General features: G+C 35.6%; 1 protein-coding gene across 2 annotated transcripts in view; it reads left to right on the forward strand.

The window, feature by feature from the left end:
* Window positions 1-25,005, forward strand: part of LOC145672035 (uncharacterized) — a 99,609-nt gene that overhangs the window by 45,633 nt on the left and 28,971 nt on the right. For both annotated transcript variants that reach the window (XM_081741240.1, XM_081741241.1), the window contains exons 4-6: window positions 3,605-3,747; window positions 17,487-17,585; window positions 23,779-23,843. In XM_081741240.1, coding sequence (XP_081597366.1) covers window positions 3,605-3,747; window positions 17,487-17,585; window positions 23,779-23,843 — 307 coding nt within the window. The remainder of the gene's footprint in view (window positions 1-3,604; window positions 3,748-17,486; window positions 17,586-23,778; window positions 23,844-25,005) is intronic.

A 25,005-nucleotide genomic window follows, 5' to 3' on the forward strand; every position in this document is an offset into this window, starting at 1 on the left:
AAACATGGGTCTCTGAGTGGATCGCTTCCAAGGATGAGGACTTCTTTCGCCACGGAATCCGTACATTGCCTGACAGATGGGCGAAAGTGGTGGCTAGCGATGGACAATATTTTTCTTAAGGTATTTATGTATTTTGTGTTTGTACTACAGCTTCAATGTGTGCGTACCAACCGCACGAATTAATTCCTAGACCAAATATTTAGGGTACATTTCTGTTTCTAGTTTAGGACACTGGTACTCAAAGGAGTCTTCTGTCCTGGCTCACAAAAGATGACAGATCCAAAGGAGAAAACAGAAGCGCCTCTGTTTCAAATGTCGTTGATGATGTTTCAACTGAACTTGAAGCTGCTGAACCAGGTCTACCAGCTACTGTTTCTAACCTTTCCGTTGTAGATGATGAAAGAGTGAAAAATGACGGCTCTGCTGCTGTTGCAGCAATGTTTCCATCAGTGCATAGTTCCCAGCTACCAAACTCTCAGAAACATAAAGTGAAAGTACCAGAATGTTTACAGAAATTCGGTGAAGGAAGAAAGCGAATCAGGTGTATAGTCTGTATGGAGCATTTGCATGGTGTCAAGCGCTTTAGAACTACCAAACAGATACCACCTATTTGTACAGAAACTGGAGCAGAATGCAGACAGGCAATCATCGACAGTCACATGTCGTCTCAGCATCACGAAGAAGGCATCACATTTCCATCGATGACATTTGAAGAGAAATGTAAAGAATCCCAACTACTAATGAAGTTTTCAGCTCAAAATCTAGAAAAAGCGAAGATTGGTGCATACATGAACATAGTGTTTAATGACGCTAAACATGGAACATTAAGTGCATGGTCATGGCCTTCGAGACATGGCTTTCCTGAAAGGTTAGATGTACGCAGATTTATATAGCAGTGATGTTAATATACAACACACCGTATTTGAACCCAAGTCCTCAGACGACTTGTATCTTAATCCACCATCTCACGCCAAACTGTTAGATTACATTGTTAAGGCAGATATAGAAAATGTACGAAAAGCACTAAAAAACGCATTAGGTATATCACTGAGAAGCGATGGCAGTGTCGACAGAATGGAGTTGCACAATCATCACGTTATGGCCAATATTGTTGACGAAAAGGGTAAGAACAAGTTATTGTTCGTGGGCTTTGAAGAGCCAGAAGGAAGAGGCTCCGAAGCGAAATGTTACAGCGTTACGAAAATCAATAGAAAGAGTAATACCATGGAAAGAACTGTTTCCCAGAGTGACTTCGATAGTTACTGATGGTGAAAACATGAATACAGGAGAACACAAAGGAATGTGGAAATTGTTAACTGATGAAAGAGTTGCTTCAGGTGAAACGTTGCCTCTGTTGAAAATTTAGTGTGCTGCCCATCGCATTAATTTAGCATGGAAAGATGTCACCAAGAATGTCCAAGAAGTTTTAAGCTCTCATATAAGCAGCATCTCGACTGTGCTTTTTATCACTCTTCAGGGCAAAGAACGAAAGGTTTAACGATGGTAGCTTCAGAAAATGACTTAGAAGTTTTGCACTACCCAGAATATTTTGACGTCAGGTAGACAGAATTTTCATTCAGTATGCTCACTAATCTCCTAAAAAATTGGTATCCAAGCTGCCTTTACTTGCAAACGGAAAGCCATGGATGTAATGAAGCCAATGGTCATTTGCGTAAATGGATAGAAGTAGATCGCCTTCATCTTCTGAGTCTTGTAACAGACGCTCTATATGTTTTCAAGAACTGCCAGCAGAAATTTGAGAATGATGAAATGTTTCTTTTGGACATAATAACAAATAAAAATGGAACTGTAGCACAATTGGAGAGTATGAAAGAGAAACCTCTGTTAGGCGGGTGGGAAGAAACGTTTTTAAACGAACGTGTGCAAGAGAATGTCAATGGAGAAATACAGTACTCATTACATGGTATTCAACTTCATTGTAACACACGTCGCAATAAATCCTATAACAAAAATGTCAGTGAGAAAACAGATTTTACTGTAGTACGCTACGAAGTCCAGGATTTTATAATTAATTTTGTTAGTCAGCGTTTGCTGTATGAAGACAGTATTCTTGCTTTGGAGCTTTGCGTGTTTAACAAGAGGATGTAACTGATGATGCCTTAAGAGAATGCCATAAAATTATTTGTCCTGATACAGATCTTTTGCAGTTCGCAATGCAATATACAGAGGCATCATCGTGCAGTATGTTGAAATGTCTGGACGCCTAAAGTCTTCTCATGAAAATCTGTGGAAATCAGTCATTTCATGCTCTGTCAACAAGTCTAGTCCGAGTTGTTGCTTCGAAATCATCTTCTTCCAATGTTGAAAGACTTATAAGTGACTACAACATACTGAAAACAGATAACAGACTCTCTTTGGCTCCCACTACTGTGAAAAATTACCTTCACGTTAATATAAATATGGGTCCGTTGGAAGATTTTAGCCGAACCCCCGCTGTTATGAAATGGCTGGCCAGAAAGAAAAGGCGTTTTGAAGTTGGTAGGAAATCAAAGGAACAGCCCTGGTATAATGGTGTATTTGCCTCGGCAAAAAACAGACAGACAGCGTGATGATCACGGAAAAATAACAGTGAAAGTCTTATGTAAAGAAAAGTGATTTTTTTTCTTCCAGTGTGACTATTTTTTCTTACTGGTTTGTTCCCTGTATTTTATGGTTTAAAACAATACAATTAAATATGTATCCTAATGTGCCTTTAATTTTGTTTGCTCTGGATGCCAAAATTTTCCTACATAATAATAATAATAATAATAATAATAATAATAATAATAATAATAATAATAATAATAATAATAATAATAATAATAATAATAATAATAATAATAATAATTATTATTATTATTATTATTATTATTATTATTATTATTATTATTATTATTATTATTATTATTATTATTATTATTTTGGTCGCAGGCAAACATGATGTACTGGACAGAACACTGATTATATGTCAAAACAAATGTTGACTAAACTAGTTTTTCTATACTATATAAAATTTTTACCAGTGTGGAGCTGTGATTTCGTTGAATTTTATACCCTGATAGAAGTTAGCAAAATTTATCGACTGCCTACGTAGCTTCCAACATTAGCTTGGATTGGACTTTCAGTTTTAATTTTATTGAATGATATCTACATACTAAATTTGTAATTTAATATGTAGCGTTTATCAGTTTTAGCGTACTGATTATGGTACGTTGATCTTAAAATTTTAAATGCAAAACAATAAAGGATTTTCCCGTTATTGCTTTGCATTTAAAATAATAACGGAATTTTCCCGGTGGCTACGGCGGGAGTTTCCCGATTTAAGAAATTTACTGACCGGACTTCTTTAAGCTGATGTGACCCCTTCCAGCATAACCACGTTGTTACATAATAACACCAAGGTGAAACAAACTTATTTCTATCCATATGTAATATAAATATATAGAAGAAATGGTTTACCCCTCCCCCTCCAAAAAAACTAGTTTAAACCAAAAGAATGGTTTAAACCAAAAAAACGTTTTTTTTTTTTTTTTCAAAAATAACCATGGTTTTTGCCAACTTTTCTATGTACTGTGGTGGTATATTTCCCGTTTTTAATTTGCAGGTATGCTTCCAGTGTTGAATACGTTGTACATAAGTCATAACAGACTTAAACAGGCTGAAGATATTGATCATCTTATCGCTTGTAACAACTTGTCTGTTGTTGATTTGTCATTCAATCAGCTTGAAGATCCTAATGTCGTAGAGGTAAGCAATAATAATAATAATAATAATAATAATAATAATAATAATAATAATAATAATAATAATAATGGGATAATTTTTTAACTGGGGAGCCAAAATCAGGTAAAATTACCATGTAAAAATTATTGCGGATATTTTATATATTTTTCCACTATCCTTGTTTATGCGTATGCTTCCTACGGACGTACCCCTCGCTCCGCTCGGATCCTCCTGCTGCGCTCCTGCCCTGACTCGGTTAGATAGCATTCGTGGTTTTTAGTGGCCACGACCTCAAGTTGGTTCGTGGTTTATGCACTAGCAGCTTATTTAGTGTATGCTCTGCGAAAAGAAACCGGAAAATGCAACAAATATGTGAAAATTCGGTAGTACCGTCTGATCGAGTAATCCCCCAAATATCCTAACCTAACCTGACCTAAACTAACCTAACGTACCTAAACCATTAAAAAAATATAGAAAATATAACAAGAAAGTATAAAATTTAAGCAAAATATTCTGGCCCCCCAGTTCCAAAAATATGCCATAATAATAATAATAATAGGAGGAGTAGGAGGTGGTGTTGTTATACAGGGTGTTACAAAAATTTGTCGCAATATTCTGGGAATAGATTCCCCACAACGAAGTCAGAAAAAGTTCATATAGACCTGTGCTCAAAAGTGGATAGTTTCGGAGTTATAGGGTGCCGAAAACGTAAAACAAGTGAACTTTAAAAGTTCATAACTCCACTCTTACGGGACCTATCGTAGTCCGGTCAAGACATCACTGAGGAACTAGTACGTGAACTATCCAAATATCCATGTTTATGAATGTTCCAGTACTTGCACAATCATTTTCAGAGAGGTTGTGTGAGAGTACTTGATCACTCTCCGCCTACCTCTGTAAAAAAAAAATAAATAAATAAATAAAAAATGTGTGCAAGTACTGGAACATTCATAAACATGGATATTTGGATAGTTCACATACTAGTTCCTCAGTGATGTCTTGACCGGACTACGATAGGTCCCATAGTAGTGGAGTCATGAACTTTTAAAGTTCACTTGTTTTATGTTTTCGGCACCCTATAACTCCGAAACTATCCACTTTTGAGCACAGGTCTATATGAACTTTTTTTCTTCTTATTTTAATGTGAGGAATTTGTTCTCAAAATATTGTGACACATTTTTGTAACACCTTGTGTATCAGTTCATACACTTGTAATAATAATAATAATAATAAATATAAAACTTGATGTCTAGGTTGATATCAACGAAAGAAGATCATCCTATAATGGTTGTAACAAATGCTTCATGTGTTATTAGCAGTTAAACTTATTATTATTAAACTTATTCTAAAACCAGGCATATTGTTCGTCTGTCTTTGTTTCATACATATTACTCATTACTTCACGACTACAGTACTTTGGTCTTCACATTTTTGACCCACCCGACCGATCTTGACCGAATTTTCAACATAGATGAGATTTGGGCCTTGGATGTTTTTTATTATTCCACTTTGGCGGGGTGGAAGGAGGAGGGAGGGGAGATACTTATCAGGGTCACTGAGATGGACAGAGACACTTTCGATACCGCTTAAATCCATGTCCAAAATGAAACGTATTCTCCCGTGCGAAGGACGGCTATTCTGCTAGTACTAGATAAATATACCAACTGTCCTTTTATTTACCTTGTAAGTGCATTTTCATTAGGATCATGCTAGTAGACCTTGTAAGATTCTAATGTTAGTACATACATCCGTCTATCTATCCGTCCGTTACTCTGCACGGTAACTCTTAATGATATCACCGACCCAAAGCTTATTTTTTTGGAGTTAAAAAGGACATTGGGAAAAATAGACTTAATTTCGAACTTTATTAACCAAGCCTCGTATATTTCCACACATTCTAGAAACTCTTCCCTCATCGCTTTGGTATGTCTTTTCGTCTGTGTTGGTAAGTCTCAGTCCGATTTCATGGCTATATATGGACATACGATGTGGAGATAACAGCTCCCTTTGTGAACGCTTTTCTAAGTCCAGAAAACGGGAAACTTACAATCACACCTACGTGTTGTCATCGTTCATCTCTGGTTGGTTAATTCGAAGCAGGCCCGTAGTTACGGGGGGGCTAGGGCGGGCTCAGCCCCCCTAAATTTTTTGCAGCCCCCCTAACTAAAATCATAGTTCGAATTAACGGGGGATGCCGGGGAAATTCCCCTTCGGTAAAAATTTATGTCCGGCTCGTATCACAGAAGTAACATAAATTTTCGCCTTCTACATTTACAGCGACAATACATAAGCATCCCCCTCTCGTTCGAAAGTTTAATTCGAACACTGACTGAAATGTTGGAAGAAATTGTATTTCGAAATGTATTCAAATTTACTTTTATTATCCTCATTTAAAGTATTGGCCTATATATGCGCTACGCTTCTTTGAATTGCTAATATTTATTTGAGGGTGACTCTGTTTTATATATATATATATATATATATATATATATATAATGCTCCATGTGCACTCCAACGACCTTCGCTGCAGGAGAAAAATAATTCATGGTTATTCTATCGGCAAACATGTATTTGTGTTCAGAAACAACATACTTTTACTTCTTCCTGTTCTTTTTGGAATTTGCAACTGAAAACATCCTTTTGCTGTGAGTCATTGGCTTTCGATTAATATGCGAGAGATTGAAAAGACAGCATCCCTTAACAGGGGGTCGCAACTAATCACACAGGTGTATGGGTTTGTGTATATTGGACATGGAGAGAGAGAGGAGTGGGGGATTTTGACTACGTTTTATGTCATGTGATAACGGAGTAAGAAAAGTTTCCTTTTCTGAATTGTATTTACTCTTGTTGTGTTGTTAGTTGAACATGGTTGTAATTGAAAGTTGGTCGATGCTGGTTTCTGAAGATGCACCGAAGTTCACTTGAAGAATGAGAATTGTAGTGTAGCAGCAACTTGACTATTTGTTAAATAACTTAGAATAAAATATCTTTAAACTAAAGATAAGTTCGATTCACTTAATCTTTCTCGGGGATGAATTATTAGATACTTTATTAAAATAATTTAATAATTGTTGCCAATCTTTGGTGCCAGAATCAAATGTTCAAGCAGATCATTAGACGTAAGCCTAATCATGTAAAGTTACTATTTTGTAAATGAATACCTTGCAATCTTCTGGTATGTAAACAAAAAATGCAGCGGACTAAACGGAGGTAGTACAGGTTGCACTTATAGGAAAAACAGAATGTTCAATTAAAAATTGAACCTTATTAGATAATAATATGTATAATGCTTTATAAATTTGAAATTTCACCTTTGACTTAAAACAGGGTGCGTTGGGGAGTTTAGCGTCTCTCTTCAGCAGGGAGGCTATAAACAAACGGGACTTATAGCTTAAAGTAACATCCAAATCACTATCGGTTTGAATCCGAGGACTCCCAGTACGGTTCGAACCCGAAACCAGACGCGCCGAAGGCGAGCGCTGTACCCATGAGGGTACGGGGTAGCCCACAAAAGTAACAATTTGTTAATGTAGTTTCATTTTGACGAAGAGATATCTTCAATAGAAATAAGTAAATAGCTCTTTAAATAATTAGTTCTTAACTTAAACATTTTAGTACCTACGGGAGCAACAGATCTCGAATTCTTATTTGTACAATGTAAAGAAGAATTTCATGTATACTTTGATATGAATTGTACTATACAAAGAAAATTTAATGAACTGTTACTCCTCTTATTAATTTCGTTTCGAGAAAGAAGATAACTGCGCTAGAACAGGGAACTCTTTTGGAGTTATTTCTTATTTGAATGCTCGAGTACCAGATCATAACAGATTATTTTTCCTTAAACATGACTTTAGTAGCAATCATCCTAAATGATTGTTGATAGTATGTTCCAAAGAGTCTAGAACAGTGGTTCTCAAACTGGAGTCCGCGTACCCCAGGGGTCCGCGTGACCTGGCTACGGGGTCCACGACGTCTAAAAATTGAAATGTGTTGTGATAAAATGGAACTCACAGCTGTTATGCAAAAAGTATTTTTTCAGTTACTAAAAAGAAAGCAATTAGAAATTGTACGTTTGTAAATTTGAATATTTTCTTTACTAAATTTCTGCCCTGAAGCCGGTCAACCTTTATATAGAACTACTTCAGGTGAGAGGAATTCCTTCTTTGTTAGGGTATTTTTTCAAAAGGAGTTGTACATTAACTGCACCGTGCCGATCTTGTTTTGCTGAGTTACAAGGACATCACCAGAAACCTCGATCTGGACACAATTGTTTTAAGATTGGCAGGGACAATCCAAAACAAGGAGACTTATACTGTGATAGTGTTGTTAGTGATTGTTCAAATGTACAACTTGTTTCTATTATAGTGTGCCAACATGAGGAGTATATATGCGTGTTGTATTTGTGTTTCTTAATCTTATGAAATTTTTAAATTTGTAGGTAGCAAAAACCCATAAACATATCATTATTTCTTTCGAACATCGCCATAAAAAGAAGATCAAAAAATGTTTAGAAGTACAAGTGTAAAATAAAGCGCGTGATATTTAAAGAAATATAAAGTTACATATCTAAGGAGATGTAAATAATAATACAGGTAAAATGTTAATTTCACTTTTCCAATATGCACATATTTGTTTAGGCCATATGTATTTCAAAATATTGATTAAAGATTCTGAGACCCTTCTCTGTAGAATCTCTTTGAAGATAGTATTAAATCTCATTACTCTCTAGATGTTTTCAAGTTTCACAAATATTTTTTCAGTCATCAAAAATTAAAAAACGTATTTCCTGTACTAATTCTTTGGAAATTTTAATGATTGGTTCGTTCGGCCAACTATTTTTTTAACAAATGTTTTTTTTTTATTTCCTTGAAGATGAGAAAACGAAAGAAATATTTTGTTGCCATAACAAATAATATAAAAAGGAGACACATAGTATTCTAGCTTTCAGGTACAGTTGTACTAACGCTATAGGGGAAAACTTTAATACTATTTCCTTCACGCTGTAGTTGTAGTTTTAAGAGCACAAGAAATTATTCATCATCACACACAGACATTATATATATATATATATATATATATATATATATATATATTGTATAATGTCTGTATCTCTCTCTGTGTGTGCCCACCCTAATTTACATTTAGCCCCCCCTAAATTTGGAGGCTGGCTACGGGCCTGATTCGAAGCGTCCGCATCTTTTAACATAGCCTCACAAGAAGGCAACTGGACAAAGCATCATTGCTCGTGCACCCTTGTGAGGGCTACATCTACGTCGCTGTTTGCTCCTGTGTTCGTCGCACTTTATCGAAAGCAGCGTTCATGCTGCGTACAATCATAGCGTTACTATATATTTATGTGCATATAAACGTTTTCTTTTAATACGGCGAATGTGAAAACAGAATTAATGGATTTTTGTATGTGTTGAAAAGGGTTAGTTCGTATTTTATCGCAGTAATCTTAACGATAAGTGGACTTGTGTTATAAAGCGTCGTCAACAACCCCACAGTTGTGGCGCCAGCTTGGGATATCCATCACGGAAGCAGCATTCGGGACCTAACCCCAGGACAGTAATGGAACAGCATTATTGGCTAGCCGAAGAATGACGTGAGTTGTTTAGTTCGCATGTCAAGCCACCTACTTCGTTGATACAATAAGCAACAGGTTGTTAATTCATTTATTTTCTTGGTTAATGTGCATATAATATGTGTGTTTAAGTGATATTATACATTCATTATTTAAATTTTACTTTTATCATTTATTGTAAATTTAATGCATGATTTAATCACACACAGTTCAGTATAATCTCTTTAACGTTGCCTGCATCCGAGTCAACTGTGTTCCCGGCCACAGCATGACAAAGATGCTGGCATGGGTATGGACCATGTCCGTTGTGGAATAGCTGGGAAAAGAAAAGGAAAAGAGGCGAAATAAGAGACTAAGAGTTGTTCCGAACCACAACGTACATAACGGTCGCAATGAAATGAAAAATGAAACGAATCTTTCAATTTAGCGTCCCACGATTATATCTTTAGGCTAAGGAAGACGATGATTAAGGCAAATAAATGATGATGGAAGAATTGGCGGAATGAGAGAGTGGGGGAGAAATGGGAGTAAAACTAGGGGCACGCTGTTGTCTACCACAAACTTTCTTGGCATGAGATCTGAGGACCAGGGACCCCACGCAAGAAAGGTAAGCGACTCTATCACTGAGTCGCTGTGCACGGTAATTTTTTAAAAGAAAAGTTTTTTTTTTTTTCAATGGACAGCCATAGCGATTATCTCGATCGTGTTCGATAATGGAGTCGATCCGTTTACATTTCCAGGAGTAATGGTGATTATCCATATCTCATACACACAATACTAATCACTTCAACTACCAGCATAAGTAACACACAAAGAGTTAAAAACTGAATGACTAGACCGAGATCTCTGGCATACCATGCCGATGCTTCAACCACTATGTCACCTAGTGTGCTTCTCAGAAAAGCCACACACACACTCTCTCATTGGATGTTCTCAATACAGTATATGGCCACAGGATTGACCAAGCACAGCAACTAAGTGTAGTACAAGCCACGTGATCTGAGAGGAGAGCACCGACTGCGGGAGTGAGACTTTGTGGCTTTTCTGGGAAACAGACTGGGTGGTGCAGTGGTTAACGCATCGTCACGGTATGTTGGAGATCTTGGGTTCAACTCTTGGTCCAGTCATTGAATTCGCATCTACAGGGGATCTGATGCGGAAGTGAATTATGAATTGTGGTCTCTGCAATAGATAGTTAGAATGATTATATCGGCCAACTTAGTTAATGGAATCAATCCCTTAACATCTTGAAGGGTAACGGCGACTTCAACGGTAGATATCCATATCTTATTTTCTACTATTGAAGCGAAGGTACTAGAAGTTACATAACTCGCCGTTAGCTGGCAGCAAATATGCTCTACCGATTGACATCTACGGGACGAAATTGAAACTTTAAGTGCGTTATCCATTCCACCAAAATTTATTTTCGTAACAACTATAGTTTTATCATACTTATGTGTCGATTCCGTTAAACCCACACGCATTGGACTGTTACTTTATACCTCAGTATAATGTATCATGGTCCGTAAATTTTTGGAGCACCTGTATATTCATGTTTATATTTATTTCCATAAGACAATCGAAAATTATCGTTATTCATTATTATATTTTAGGGTTCAGTTTTAAAAGTGTAATATTTCGTCAAAATAGTAATATAGGACAAGTAGTTTCCATAAAATTGCATATAACATAATATTTTATTATTATTGCACATTTTGTCTTCAGTATTAAGTTATGTGGGTTCAAAGGTGTGTATTTTGTAGTTTCTTATAGGTTTTGTGCTATTTTCAAGAGAATTTAGATGTAGGGATTCTTCGCAAAGAAACTCTTAAAATTTAATTTAGTAATTTCTTCAAAATTTCATTCTGAAATCCGGCCATGATGTCTTCTTGGCACATCCCTTTGTTTAGGTAGAAATTATTTCTCATTGGAGCAGAGAAATCTCAGTTTCGTTTGAGGCTCATTCCAGATTTTATCATTGGTTTGGCTCCTTTTGATGTGTCAAGATTTAGGCGTTATCCTTTTGTTGCGCCACTAAAAACCAATTAGCTCTCTTCTCCTTGGTATTCTTCGTCTTTTACCTAAAACTGTGTTGGAAGTACGACATACAGTTCAGTTCCTCATCCAAAAACTGTGCAGAAGGTGAGAAAATACTTCAAAATTTACTGAATTTAATGTGAACTGTGTTCTAGTGCTTGTCTAAATCAAAATAAGTAGTTGGATTTGTGAGAAACGCTCAATGGATGGTGGAGCAGAGTACCAGAGCAACTAATTTCCTTGGGGAAGCCTATTGACAGTCGACCGCCATGTTCGTCGGATCTACGAGGGAATTTGGTAATATTTTGGAAAGCACCATTTAAGATTTTCATTACGAAAATCGGTGCAAATTACAAATCAAGTAAGCAATCATTTATTATGATTCAGTGAGACAGGAAATTGAAACAAAAATCTGTGGTTTAGTGTTCTTTAACCTCGAAATTTTGTTTGGACTAAAGTGATGGCTAGCTAGTGTATAGTGATCGTGTCTGAGATTATCATGCGATTTTCTTAAACGTAAATTCTGTTTTCCTAGAAACTGCGATCACATCTATCTATCATGTGAACGACGGGTCCTACGCTGATGAGTCGGGGAAAGGGTTTAAAGGGTTTTAGACAATTGAATTTAGTTGTCGCAATATATTTAGTAACATTTCGACAATGTAATTCAATAGAAAAAATACTTCACCAGAAACTACAGTTTATTGTGATGTAACAAAGATACTGTTTTCTAACGTACATAAAATTTAAAACCTATTTTGGCTTGTCAGTAGAAAATCCGAATAAAAATAATTAAGATTTCCAATTACGATCTATATTTACTTTGAAAACTCTGGTACAAGTAAACTTTGTAGGTGCACCATGGTATCTTCTGGCAACATAATTTCTTTTCGATAGCTCGTAGATGTTATTCAATCATGTGAAAAGAAAATATAAGTAAAATATTTAATACCGTATTTACTAATTTCGTCTGAAGTTATTTTTTATTTTTTATTTCTTCTTTTTGATCCGTACTGTTTACATTATTTACGTCTTTGTAATTCAGGTGTGATGTGGGGGCTATGAATGTTATATGGGTGATAATACAAATTTTCTCTTGTAGTAATTTGAGTTAGTTTATAGTAGATTATGTTAGAGTAGGTTAGGCTAGTTGTAGGTTAAGTTGTACGTTTCTTGTGTCTAACTATGTCTGTGATAAAAATATAAAATAAAAGACATACCAAAGTGAAAGATGCTCCGTGCATAGAGTGCAGGTAGATAAAATCGTGCGTAAATCCTGCCGCCGGAGTCACTGTGTGAAGACACAAAGGTGAAATAAGGAACAGTAAACGTGAAACGTTCTAGCCCACCAACCACCTGTTAAGTAGTTGTATACAGAAAATTGATTACGAATACTGATGTCGGTTCAATGTCACTCTATTATTAGTGATAATAATTCTCAAATGTCAACATGTTTTTTTATTTATTTATTTTATTTTATTTTATTTTATTTTATTCTGAAATAAATTGCATTTAGAAAAACAAAACAGAAAATACAGTTTTGTGCCACAGAAAAAAAAAATGGTTGTCATAGACAATTATGGACAGAAGATACATTACACTAATTCTTTTGTTTGAAATGTGAAATCTAGAAACTAGGCTATTCATAATTGAGAAGAGAGAACTGAGACTATTTTATTTTATTTATTTTTTCCTTGATGAAAATGTCATAATTCAGGTAAAAATTTTGGTTGCAGAAGAATGGAAACATTAAATACATGTTGCCAGATTTTCTGTTAAGGCTGAAATCAAATATCATAACTTGTAGACATATCAATATGAATGATTTTTTTTTTTATTTGCCTTAAATCAATATTGTTCAGTATGTAGTTATAATATTTGTGTAAACTCGTAAAATGTTTCATCAATAAAATGTAGAAGTTGTAATCACATAATTTTCCTTTTAAGTAGAATTGGGAATTTAAACTGTGTATTGGATCATAAAATTATATATACAGTAAAACCTAGAGATATAGTCCAAATGCAGAATATATAAGCAGTATCAGAGGTATTTTAACTTTCAGTGGAAAGTGAGATTTCACGAGATTCAAGCATGAAAAGGTTTTCTTGGTGCGACCAACGTAAGATACGATCGAATACTGTGAAGGTTTTTTTTTTTTTTTCAGTTTCGATTTTATTTCTTTTCCTTTATTTTTTCTTTCTTTCCGTTGCGCAAAATTTTAGAAGTTATTATGTATTTTTTTCTTCTGGTAGGGTCTTTACATATAACTTCAGTTTTCAATAGTCCTGATTGCCAACTCAACTGGGAGGTTGACATCCTGTGTCGGTAGTTCGTAACCTTTCTCACGATGGGTTGTGAATGGCGGACTGCAGGCCTGGATGCCGAGTTGCGAGTTGTGATGGAAGAGGCTCTGGAATCATCTTCTTTGGGCAAATTTGAGTTCCATTTTCCGGGAACAAATGGCTTGGTGAATGGGTCAGTGATTGTTGATGGCATGCCTGTACGGAGCCCAGTAGATTCGCGACCACCAGTCAGTGATACATTTGCATAGTCCATAGTCCTAAGGAAAGTGATCATACAAATAATACATTTATTTTATTTTATTTTTGTAAAAGGACGACTTCGTATATTCATGTTCTGCTATAAAGGTAACCAAGAAAGTTCTGTCGCTTTTTGTGGTGGCCTGTGTCAATTAGCCCTCACACCGTGGGTTGAATGCAAATGCAGATAAGATGAAGATCAGTTGTTGCCGTAGGTATATACAACATACTACTTGGTTGTGGCATTTCAGTTACACCGTCAACTTGCGTAAGGACAGAGTGAACATGGAACCTCCACAGAGCGTCATAAAGGCGTGTATGCTATACGAGTTCAAACTGGGGTCAAACGCCACTGCAGTGGAGCTGAAGATATGCCAGGCCTTTAGTGGGGGTGTCGTGACTACGCGGACAGTGCAGCGGTGGTTTAACAAGTTTAAGGAGGGTGACGAAACACTGGAAGACGCATCACGTGCTGGAAGACCAACAAATGTACAAAATAAAGAACTTAAAATGAAGATCTTCAGGCAGCAATTGAGGCCTGACATCTGAGGAACTGAGACTACAATTCAGTGTGAGTAGAGATAGCATTCGGCAGCACCTCCATCAACTTGAGAAACACTACAAGTTGGTTCGATGGATCCCACATGATTTGACTCCGGGCCAGAAGACAACCTGTATTTCTTTGCTGTCTCGTCTGAGGAAGGAATCATTTCTGGACAGGCTATTGACATATAATGAGAAGTGTATCCTGTACGAAGCTCTACGGCGCCGTCATAATTGGTTATCATCCCATGAACCGGTTCCAAAACAGCCGAAAGCAGCACTGCACCAGAAGATCCTCCTGTGTATTTGGTGGACTGCTCGCGGCATCGTGCATCGAGAACTACTACCAGCTGGTCATAGCACCAATGCATCTGTGTACTGTCAGCAATTGAGTCGTGTTCAAGAAAAACTCAAAATTCTGGAGCCAGCACTTCTGAATCGCAAAGGGGTCTTCCTGTTACAGGACAGCGCTAATCCCTACGTGGCTAGGATGACCTGGAAAATTATTCTATACCTTGGATGGGAAACACTATTGCATCCGCCATACTGCCTAGAAATTGCACCGTCCGATTATCACCTGTTCCATTCCTTGGACAATCACCTTAGAGGACGCCAGTTCAAATCCCTAGTACAGGTGCAAAATCCACTTGATACCTTCTTCGCTTCACGGCCCACCACATTTTACCGCGATGGAATCCATGGTTTCCCAGAACGTTGGCAGAAGATCGTCGATGCTTATGGAGACTATTTTTGATCTTGCACGTATGTCTTAGGTTGTAATGAAAACACTCTTAATCCCGAATGACCACCCCGGGCCAAAATCCGTACTTAAGAGAATAAGAGAACAGCACATATTTAACTTTCAAAATACAGGCTTGTCCACCGGGGAAGTAATCCCGAAAAAAATAGGGAGAGTTTTCGCCGGTACTGTATTAAAAGGCCGCGTAGCGCACCCAGATAATGAAAATGTATAACTCTCACTTTTAATATACAAAACTTAAGCAAAAAAATATATATATATTAGTTGTTTAAGGAAGTTACTTAGCAATGACAACCCTACTGTTTCAAATGAACAAGGATCAATTTATTATAAATAAAGAAAAAAAAATTAAAAATATTTAAAAAAACTAATAGTACACAAAATACTAACAGTTGGATAACAAAAAAGAAACAATCCTACAGTTCCTGATGGAAACAGCCTAGAATACATTTTTTCTCAAAAAAGCGCCATTCCAACATGGCCTACAGCAACCTCTAATTTTGTCGTTTTAAGTAGTCAAATTTTCAATTAGCAAAATTATACACCTGCTCGTGAATCATCTTTCAAATACATTGAATATACTCACAGAAAATCCACTAACAAATTTTTCACCATTTTTCACATACAAAATAATAATAATAATAATAATAATAATAATAATAATAATAATAATAATAATAATAATAATAATAATAATAATAATAATAATTATTATTATTATTATTATTATTATTATTATTATTATTATTATTATTATTTAGCAAAGTGTAAAGAAACAAACCCTACGTACCTTAAACAGTAACCAACTGACGATCGACGTCAGTTGATTCATGGCTTCCATTCCGAGTTCGAAACCAACCAATCGCAATCCGGATTTTAGATCACGAGGACCTCGTCATTTTATATTACCAGCTGGTACCAGATCTTCGAATATATTTTCTCAATTCATTACACACCTGTTTGAGACCAGAAAGGTAGGAAGGGCAAAGGGAGAATAAGGTCGTATGTCTCCATAAAATAAAAGATGGCGCCATCTACTTCCTAATAAATCCATAATGGTAAGTTACCTTATTATATATGAAGTCGAGACGTTCTATTGGTCCCCAACCGGCTTCCTTTGTACTCAAGAAGAAAATTTATCCTAACCGCCCTCATAAATAACACTCCAAATAAGCCATAAATGGCACGTATTTGGTGTCGAAGTGATACGTTGTTGCCATCGCTAAACTTATATTATCGATGGATACATTATGCAATAATAATAATAATAATAATAATAATAACAAAATCATTAAAAGAATTCAATATAATAGTACGGACAGTGGCGGTCAAGGACGGATTTCTGGAGGTGGCAAAGAAAGATTATATTTTTTTCTCATCGGGCTTTTGCGGCACTGATGCCTTACGTGGGGGGGGGGGGGGAGGCGAGGGAAGGAAATGGGCGAACCATGTTTGGTTCGTACAAGCGTTATCCTTATGAAGTTACACAATATTAACAATATACTTTATTTAAGAGTAATATAAGCACATATCATGAAACTAATGATTGATTTCTTTTTTCTCTTCATTACAACATATCCAAATTGAATTCAAATTAAATGAAATATTTCAGTTTAACGTTCCATAACTATGCCCTTCAAGCTAAGGGAGACGGAAGGAGGATGCAACGAAAACAAAAGTAACGAAAAGCTAGATAAACCTGTCTTTCTGCGAAGACTACTGAAGAATCACTAAGCAAGAGGGTGAAAATTGCAACATCGCTTTCTTTTTCAGAAGGTCAACTCGAAGACCGCCCTCAACTGGAAGGACTTGTTGAATTATCCCTCCCATGGAACAAAGAAACATGTGGTTTTCTTCAATGGTGTTCCGCTTCTTTTGTAGCCGCTTGGAGACGATTTGAGCGATTTTACTATACATACATCACCCAAATCCTCATTACCATGTTTGTGACAATCCATGTCGTCACAAGGTGACATATCGATGTTCGAAGGTAGTGGGTGAAAAAGCGACAGAGCTTTCTTAGTTACCTTTATAATTTCTACTATCCTAGATCCATAGTCTGCCCTAACATTGGAGACAGATTGTTGTTAATGATGGGAACTCTTTGTAATTGCCCATGTACATTTTCCTCCACGTTATATCGCCTTTGTTTTTGAAGAGTCAAAGTCAGACAGAGCTTTTATAAGTACCTAAAATAATAGTTGAACTGCTTTGTTCGATTTTAACATGTCGAAATGCAATATTGCAAAGTTGAGCAATGAAAAGTTTTAGATGTGTACTTTCGTTTTGTTTCAGGTATTTGCAGGAATGACTAATTTGCGAGTGTTAAACCTAATGGGAAATCCAGTCTTAAAATGCATACGTTTTTACAGGAAGACACTTATTGTGAGCTGTGTAAGTAATTGCATTTGTTTTCTAGAGTATCTGGTGTTTGTTATTGTTTGTACGGAAACAGGACTGGTTTTCTGCATTATTTTACAGCATTGCCAGAACGTAAAAATAGTAAAAGTGAGTGTATACTGTTGTTGAAATGATTGTTGTAACTCTAAGATGAAGATTGAATTGCTAGAAAATTTATCATAAGAAACAATTCGATCTAATATTGAAAGGAAATACCAAATTTTGAAATTCTGAGAGTAGAAAACCCTACACTCTACACGTACTAATGTTAATGTTTGTTTATGTTGGTGTTTAAAGTTCACTTTTCATATAGAACTATCAAGTTAGCGGCCATCTGAAGGGATTAATGTTTGATTCATGTTTAATAGATTTACATATTCCATGCAAAACGACTTAAAGTGTGTGTAGTACTGCTCGTGAACAAATTTGAATAGGTTCAACCTATTTTTTTTTTTTTTTAATTATTTTCCTGAAAAGCTTTTGCAGCTATAAAGAATTTCACATCAATGCAGTATCTCTGGCAACACAGCCACGTATCTGACGTCACATGGAAACAGCGAAATTAGTTCATAATATTGTTGTCTGCACAAATGTATCACACGCGTAATTTTACAGTATTTTAGATTCTTGTGTGGATGAGTAATCAGTATGATATATAACAATGTCCATAAGACACAAGCATTCCAGAGAGACCCTGGTTCGATTCCCGGTGGGAGCTCATGTGAAACGGTTTCCATGTTAAGCTATAGGTCCACGTCTCATACAACCTCGGTGCTAAACTGGACGCTAAATTCCAAATCAACTAACAAGTCGTCCATTTTCCTAGGATAGTAGTGTATGTGTAAATCTGTACTAATTATTATCGTAGGATGAGCTATTTCTGTACTCTTCTTCTATTATCAATGCCGCGGAAAGACATGGAAATGCTGTAATTTTTTTTTTTTTTTTTTTTTTTTTTTTAACCTGTAGCTTTGTTGTTCATCCTACTAGTGGGAGATTATGATAGTATGGATTCAAATGTAAAGTTCCTTGTCATAAATAGTTTTATCGTGGTCCGAATCACTCGTAGGGCTCGGATCCCACGATTGTGCGATTTTTCGATATATCGATGTCAGGATGTCGATGTTGATGTTAAAGTATCGTTATAAAAAATATTACTTACCGGTAATGGATACTGCAATATATTTCGATGTTTCCTGGTTTTTCAATGTTAGATGTTTTCAAGATTTGGGCATTTTTTAATATTTTATATTCGATATTCCAATATTTCAATCAGGTTTCGCACAGTTCCAATCACAAGAAGTGCCACCATCGAAACTTGATCTTCCGTATCAAAGACGAAAACTATACCATTTTAGATATAAGGTGGTTTATATTAAAAAGAACAAAGCTTTATTGAAATTATTATCGGTAATTTCACTAAGTATAAACCACAAATTTGATGGACTACAAGTTGAAAACGTAAAGTGTATATACTATCATATTTCGAAAGTTCATGTAGCCGTTCAAGCGCTACAATCATATGAAGTTTGACCCAGTTTAAAATGAATTCGGTTGAACTCGTACGATTTATGCAGCCAGGTGCAACAGCCGACCACCGGGCCAGTTCTGGCCCATCGAACCCTTTCATCCTTGCTCCGCCTGACCCGTTATTGAAAATATACTTCTTATCTAATCTCTTAAACTGAACTGATTTTTTTTTTTTTTTTTTTTTAATAACTGATGCCGACCTTGAAAATATTTTCCGCATTGAAACATCCAATGTACCACCGAGCATTGAGAGACTAATCCAGAACATAAAGGGCCAAGTTTCCCATTAAAATGATAAATAAATAGATTTTTCTGCTTTTCTTTAGTAAGTAAATATGTTGGTTATAATTATAAGAGATATTGTGTTCCTGTGATATTAGTGTATGATGAGCGAGTTTCTCCATTAAATACGTATGGCCCTCAACGCCAGTAAGTCCTCTGTGATGGGCCCACACCCTGTTTCAAATTGCATTTGCATGATTTATAGTGTCCTTGACGAAAAGGGAAGTGAGCAAGAACGTTCTGCTATAGTCTTAATTGGAAAATGATATTGAGTCTTACACTCTGTACTCATTTATTCTTTTACATGTTGATTGTTAGTGCTATTTTCTAGACCTTGGGTGTGGAAGCTGATAACCCTCATATCACAAAATTTTAGTTCTGTGAATGAACAATGCGACAAGCCTCTTCTCCGTCTGTTCAAGGTGAAACATTTTTTATTTTCATGTATAGGTGGCATGCAAAGGCATGGTGACATGCAGTTCTGGCGAATTTTACGCACTTATAAGGTGACAACCTGTAGTACATTCACAGAACTAAACTTTTTCTGAAATGTGAGTTATCACCTTCTACACCCGAGGTCTAGATTTACTACTCCAACTTTTAAAATAATTTTCAAAGTATAAAACCAGAAAGTAAATACTGAAAATTTTATTATTTCTTTTCTGCTTGTGAATCCATTTTACTCTCATATTTTACCAATTTCTTAAACAGAGCATTAGTGTTCCCAGGGAACATACGAGTATAGAAAAATTTAACAGATTGTAAAAGTTTCGTTACTAATTCATTGCATTTCACAAGTGTCTATGAAGTCTTGTTCGTTGCATTAGAGTTTAGCCTTCCTTTCAGCACCAAACCGATATAAGACGTGGATCTACAGCTTAAGATGGGATCCAAACTGTGTGAGTCCCCACCGAGAAACGAACCAAGGTCTTCCGTGCTAAAGGCGTATCACTTACCATGTAGCTACGAGGAAGCTCTGAAGTCTCCTGTGTACCAAACATTTATATAGACAGGGCAAAAAGGAATACACATTAGATTGAAAGAACCTATTGAGATGCCAAACACAACGATGCACTATCTTCGATAAAATGTAAATAATTAAAGGACCGTGGTAGCTCAGTGGTAGAGCGCTCTCCTCTGGTGCGTAGGATGCCTGGTTCGATTCCAATTCGCTCCAGTTGGGCTTGGTGCACTAACACCGTCTGCGTAGCTTATCTTATGGTTCTTCCGTTTTCTCTCGCTTACTTAATACTACCATTTTATTCCTTATCACCACCATGTCCCTTAGTCTGGGTGCATAATCATGGGATGTTAAACGAAAGAAAACTAATAAAAAATCTTCGTCATTCACACAAATACAGGTATATGATTCCTTCTTAATTCGAACGAAGGAATCAGAATTAAAGTCCGACATGAGTACTTTGAAGTGAAGTTAGGCTAGACAGTAACAACTATGATTAGGATTAGGAATTAGATTTCTGGGCTGTCGGCATCTATGGCCATGTTAGCTCATCACGTATGAGGGATGACGTAACTCGGCGATCACACTATCTGTGGAAAGGGAAGGAAGCAAGCGGCCTGGGACCTATATATGAGGTACCATCCCGGCATTTGCCTGGTGTGAATGAGAGAAACCTCACTCTGGATGGCTTGTCTGAAAAAAAGCCTTTATATTTTTTCGACCGAGTGTCACCACCGGGTACCGAAATTGGGACCGCTCGCACCAAAAACGAGAGCGTCATGGGGCCATAGACGGTAACAACAGCAACAAAAGATGCATGTGTTTATATTCATTATTTCTGGGAATGTTATCAACGGTGAAAGAAATTAACTTATCTTGCTAGTAATTCCAAAATTAGATATTTACTCATGTGTTACTTTCATAAATATGTATGTAATTAAAAGTATGTTTATATTTATATTTTGTACTTTTATCCTATTGTTTGTTTTGATTGGCGGTTTTCCTATACATTAAAAATATACCTATCTCCCTCGTACACACACACAGACACATTGTTTTCTTTAAATTTCCTTTTGAGCGTTGTGGCCATATGAAAATTGTGTGTATATGATTTAACGTTAATTCGAACATTATATATTTCCGTAGGGCAATTTTTTTTTTATCACAATATATACTTGTTCGTTCTGCGAGTTCTACTTTATTTAAAATATATTTTATGTTGTTAAAATGTAATTGTTACTTCAGTACAAGTGCATTAAAAAAATACTCATATCTGCATTGTTATGTGAGGTGCGAAGTGTATTGTGAGATTTTGTTCAGCATACTTCATCACTGTAGTTTCTATTGCATTTTTCAGTTAAAATTTTGCTGCACATCTGGCACCGCTGTTTTATCAGGTAACATTTATTTATTTTTTTTTCTTGTTTCGAATCCTCTACCTATCTTGCATGCTGCTTGGTTAACTTCACAGTTTGTAATACTACTGTCAATAACTATTGGAATGATCAAATTTAGTTTTAACAAATATATATTGAAAACATAAGTTAGTATTCTTTTCGTTCAATTGCCCAATTGCTTGTTTAATGGATAATCCTTTTTAGTGTTATTACTGTTAATATTTCTGTTGATTAAATAGCACATAAAGTTGTGATCTTAATTTTTGCAGTTGATTCAGGTCAATGTTCATTTGCCTTCTATTTGCAAAGTCATTCTTTTCACTCTTCACTTTTATTTATTTATTTATTTATTTATTTATTTGGTGTTGTTTTTGAACTTAACGTAATATGAGAGTGTATGATATCGATAAAGTTTGTACTTTGTGGAATTATTTCTAGAGCAAACGAAATGAGACCATTCTTTCAGACCAGTGGTTCTCAACCTAAATCCTATCACGACCCCCATTTTATCACATCCTCTTGCCAGCGACCCCGTTGTAACTTCTGGTTTGTAATAAGCTTGTGAGAGATTTTTAATATACCTGTTGCGAAGATCTCACGATATCCATCTACTTCTATAATAGTAGAATCCATTTCTTGTATATAGTGGATGCAGTAACGTCCCTAAAAGCGAATGGATTAAAATCAAATTCGGTCAGTTTATTCATATTACAAATATCGAATCCAATCTGTCATGCTGTTTCAAAATGGAGGCCGTTTGAAAATTTTAAAACTTCACAACTCCTTTAATTTTGCGTCATATGATAAAAAATATAAAAAATAAAATAATAATTTCTAATTTTGGTTAAAAAACTTGGACAGTTGTTTAAAAAGTTATTGATTATTTTTAAATAACTTGATAATGTGCGTCACGAAGATTGAACCGGACATTGCTGAACTAGTGAAAATCACACCTTGCTCAAGTATCCCATTAACTTTCCATTTTAATTGTATTTCAATATGCAGGTTTCGTTGCATTTGTATTTTTCTGGTATTTCAATACGCACTTCTCATTAGTTTCATATCGTACCTCTTTCATTTAAATTGATTTTTAAACAATTGTGCACCTATTCAAAACGTTAGTAGACCTAGGTTTTGTTGTTCTTAACAGCATGTATAAAAATAAAAATATGCCTATCAGCACAAATAATATTTAAAAATATTTTCCGGAATTAGATTCTAATTATACTTATCTTTTCCGTTTATCTCCGCGACCTCCCTAGAGGTCGCGACCCCCAGGTTGAGAAACTCTGTTTTAGACAATATGTCAACATTCTGAGGAACTTTAAAATTAATTTCACTTAAGAGAATACAAAATCACGCCCAGCAATTCTATAATTCTACTTACAGATTTCTGTAATTTCTGAATTTTCATTAGACTTCCATGCTTTCGATTCTACCCTGGAGGCTTGGTCACGAAAGGTCAAAAAACAGGGGGAAGGGGGAGAGAATAGAAACATCAAGGAATAAAAGTGGAACGAACTTACCAAGGAAGAGCTGTTTTGTACGGAAGCACGTTGTCAAGTACATCAGTAATCTCCAGATGAAGTTGGTGCAAACTAAAATATGGCGGAGTCAATTTGTGCGTCTTTCTTGTTCCTTGTTGGAAGGTTTCAGCTGATGTTCTCTTTTTATTGTCATGTCAGTGCTGTGAAAATTTTGTAAAGAGTGACGAATGGGAGGCAGTAATTTCAAAATTTTCACAGCATTGGCATGACAATAAAAAGAATAACATGAGTTGGCATCGTTCTAACAAAGAACAAGAGGGGCGCATAAATTGACTCCGCAACCAAAGTATCTTAGATCGAACCCAATTTAAAGATACGAAACAGGGAGAGTTGCTATACACTTCATTTTGCTAGTTGACTTAATATGACGCCACCATTACTTTAGGAATACATTGTTTGTTCTTATTGTTACATAAACTGAATAAAGTTGTGAATTAAAAAGTAGTGACGAATTGTTTACCGATTTTCAGAAGGAGCTACGTTATTTGGATGATCGTCCTGTGTCAGAAAAAGATAGAGCGTGTGCAGTTGCCTGGTATGTATTTTCAGTAAAATATTTCATTTCAAAATAAAATTTAGTAATAATGTAGAATTACACAGTACACTTGCTTTTATCCTTGTACTCAACATGTATTTGTTTGTTTTTCTGTTTCACGATAACTTTAGTATAATTTATATGACTTTAGTGAAAATGGACGTGTATACTCATGTCCAAAATTATTGTCACATGTCTATAAATATATTGTTATAGGAATATAATTTGATAACGAATTCGCCCGGTATTTCTTATAATATTAGTATGTGTATAATCGACAAAGACATGTATGTGGAAAATTTCATGTCAAAAGAGCAGTAAAAAAAAAAAAAAAAAAAAAAACATTAAAACGAAAATAAAACTTTCTTGTCCATTTAGCAAGATTTTGTTTTACTCATTCTAATTTTCGTATTTATAATTCTTTCCCTATGAAATTTACCACAAATATACATTTTCCGATTATACACATAGTATCAGTATTAAAAGTACCCTGCAAAATCATTATCAAATTATATTCTTACAAGAAGACAGTTATAGGTATGCGACACTCATTTTGGACATGAGTGTACCTTCCTTGATACTAAAGAAATAAGGTATTATTGCTTGTGTAAAATTGACATGTGCCTTCTATAAGTGTTAAGAAAATAAGGTATTGCCTAGGATTGAAATCAGTCAAATATTAGGGTTTTACCTGGTTAATTGCCTGATCGTTTTATTTTCTTCCATATATTTCATTCACGTTTGCTGTTTTGAGCTTCTTCGGGCAACGAATTTCCTAACAAATAGACACCAAGGTAAATGAACATACGAGGTGGTATTGAAAAGTTTCCAAACTGCATTGAAAAACTTTTAAAGTTATAGTTCTCAGTATGCTTATTCATTGCTTCAGCTTCATGTTTTTGTCAGAATTGGAGCTCAACAGACTACCTTACAAAGTGCCTTTTGAATTCTTGAAATCCCACTTTTAAGCCAAAAACTGCGTCACATCTTGCGGCCTATCTAGGAGTTTAGGTGTCTGCATACAAGAACATTCACATGGTGTATTGTGGGCTGGATAGCTTTATTGTAAGTACAAGGGTATAGCACTCTCCAAATTTTAACTTTTCCTTTTCTTTTACGCTTATGATTTTTTAAGTGACGCAAATTTTGCTTGAAGTGTATT

This window comes from Thermobia domestica, chromosome 15 (genome assembly GCF_964235325.1).
Source record: "Thermobia domestica chromosome 15, izTheDome1.hap1.1, whole genome shotgun sequence".
NCBI classification, from domain to species: Eukaryota; Metazoa; Arthropoda; class Insecta; order Zygentoma; family Lepismatidae; genus Thermobia; species Thermobia domestica.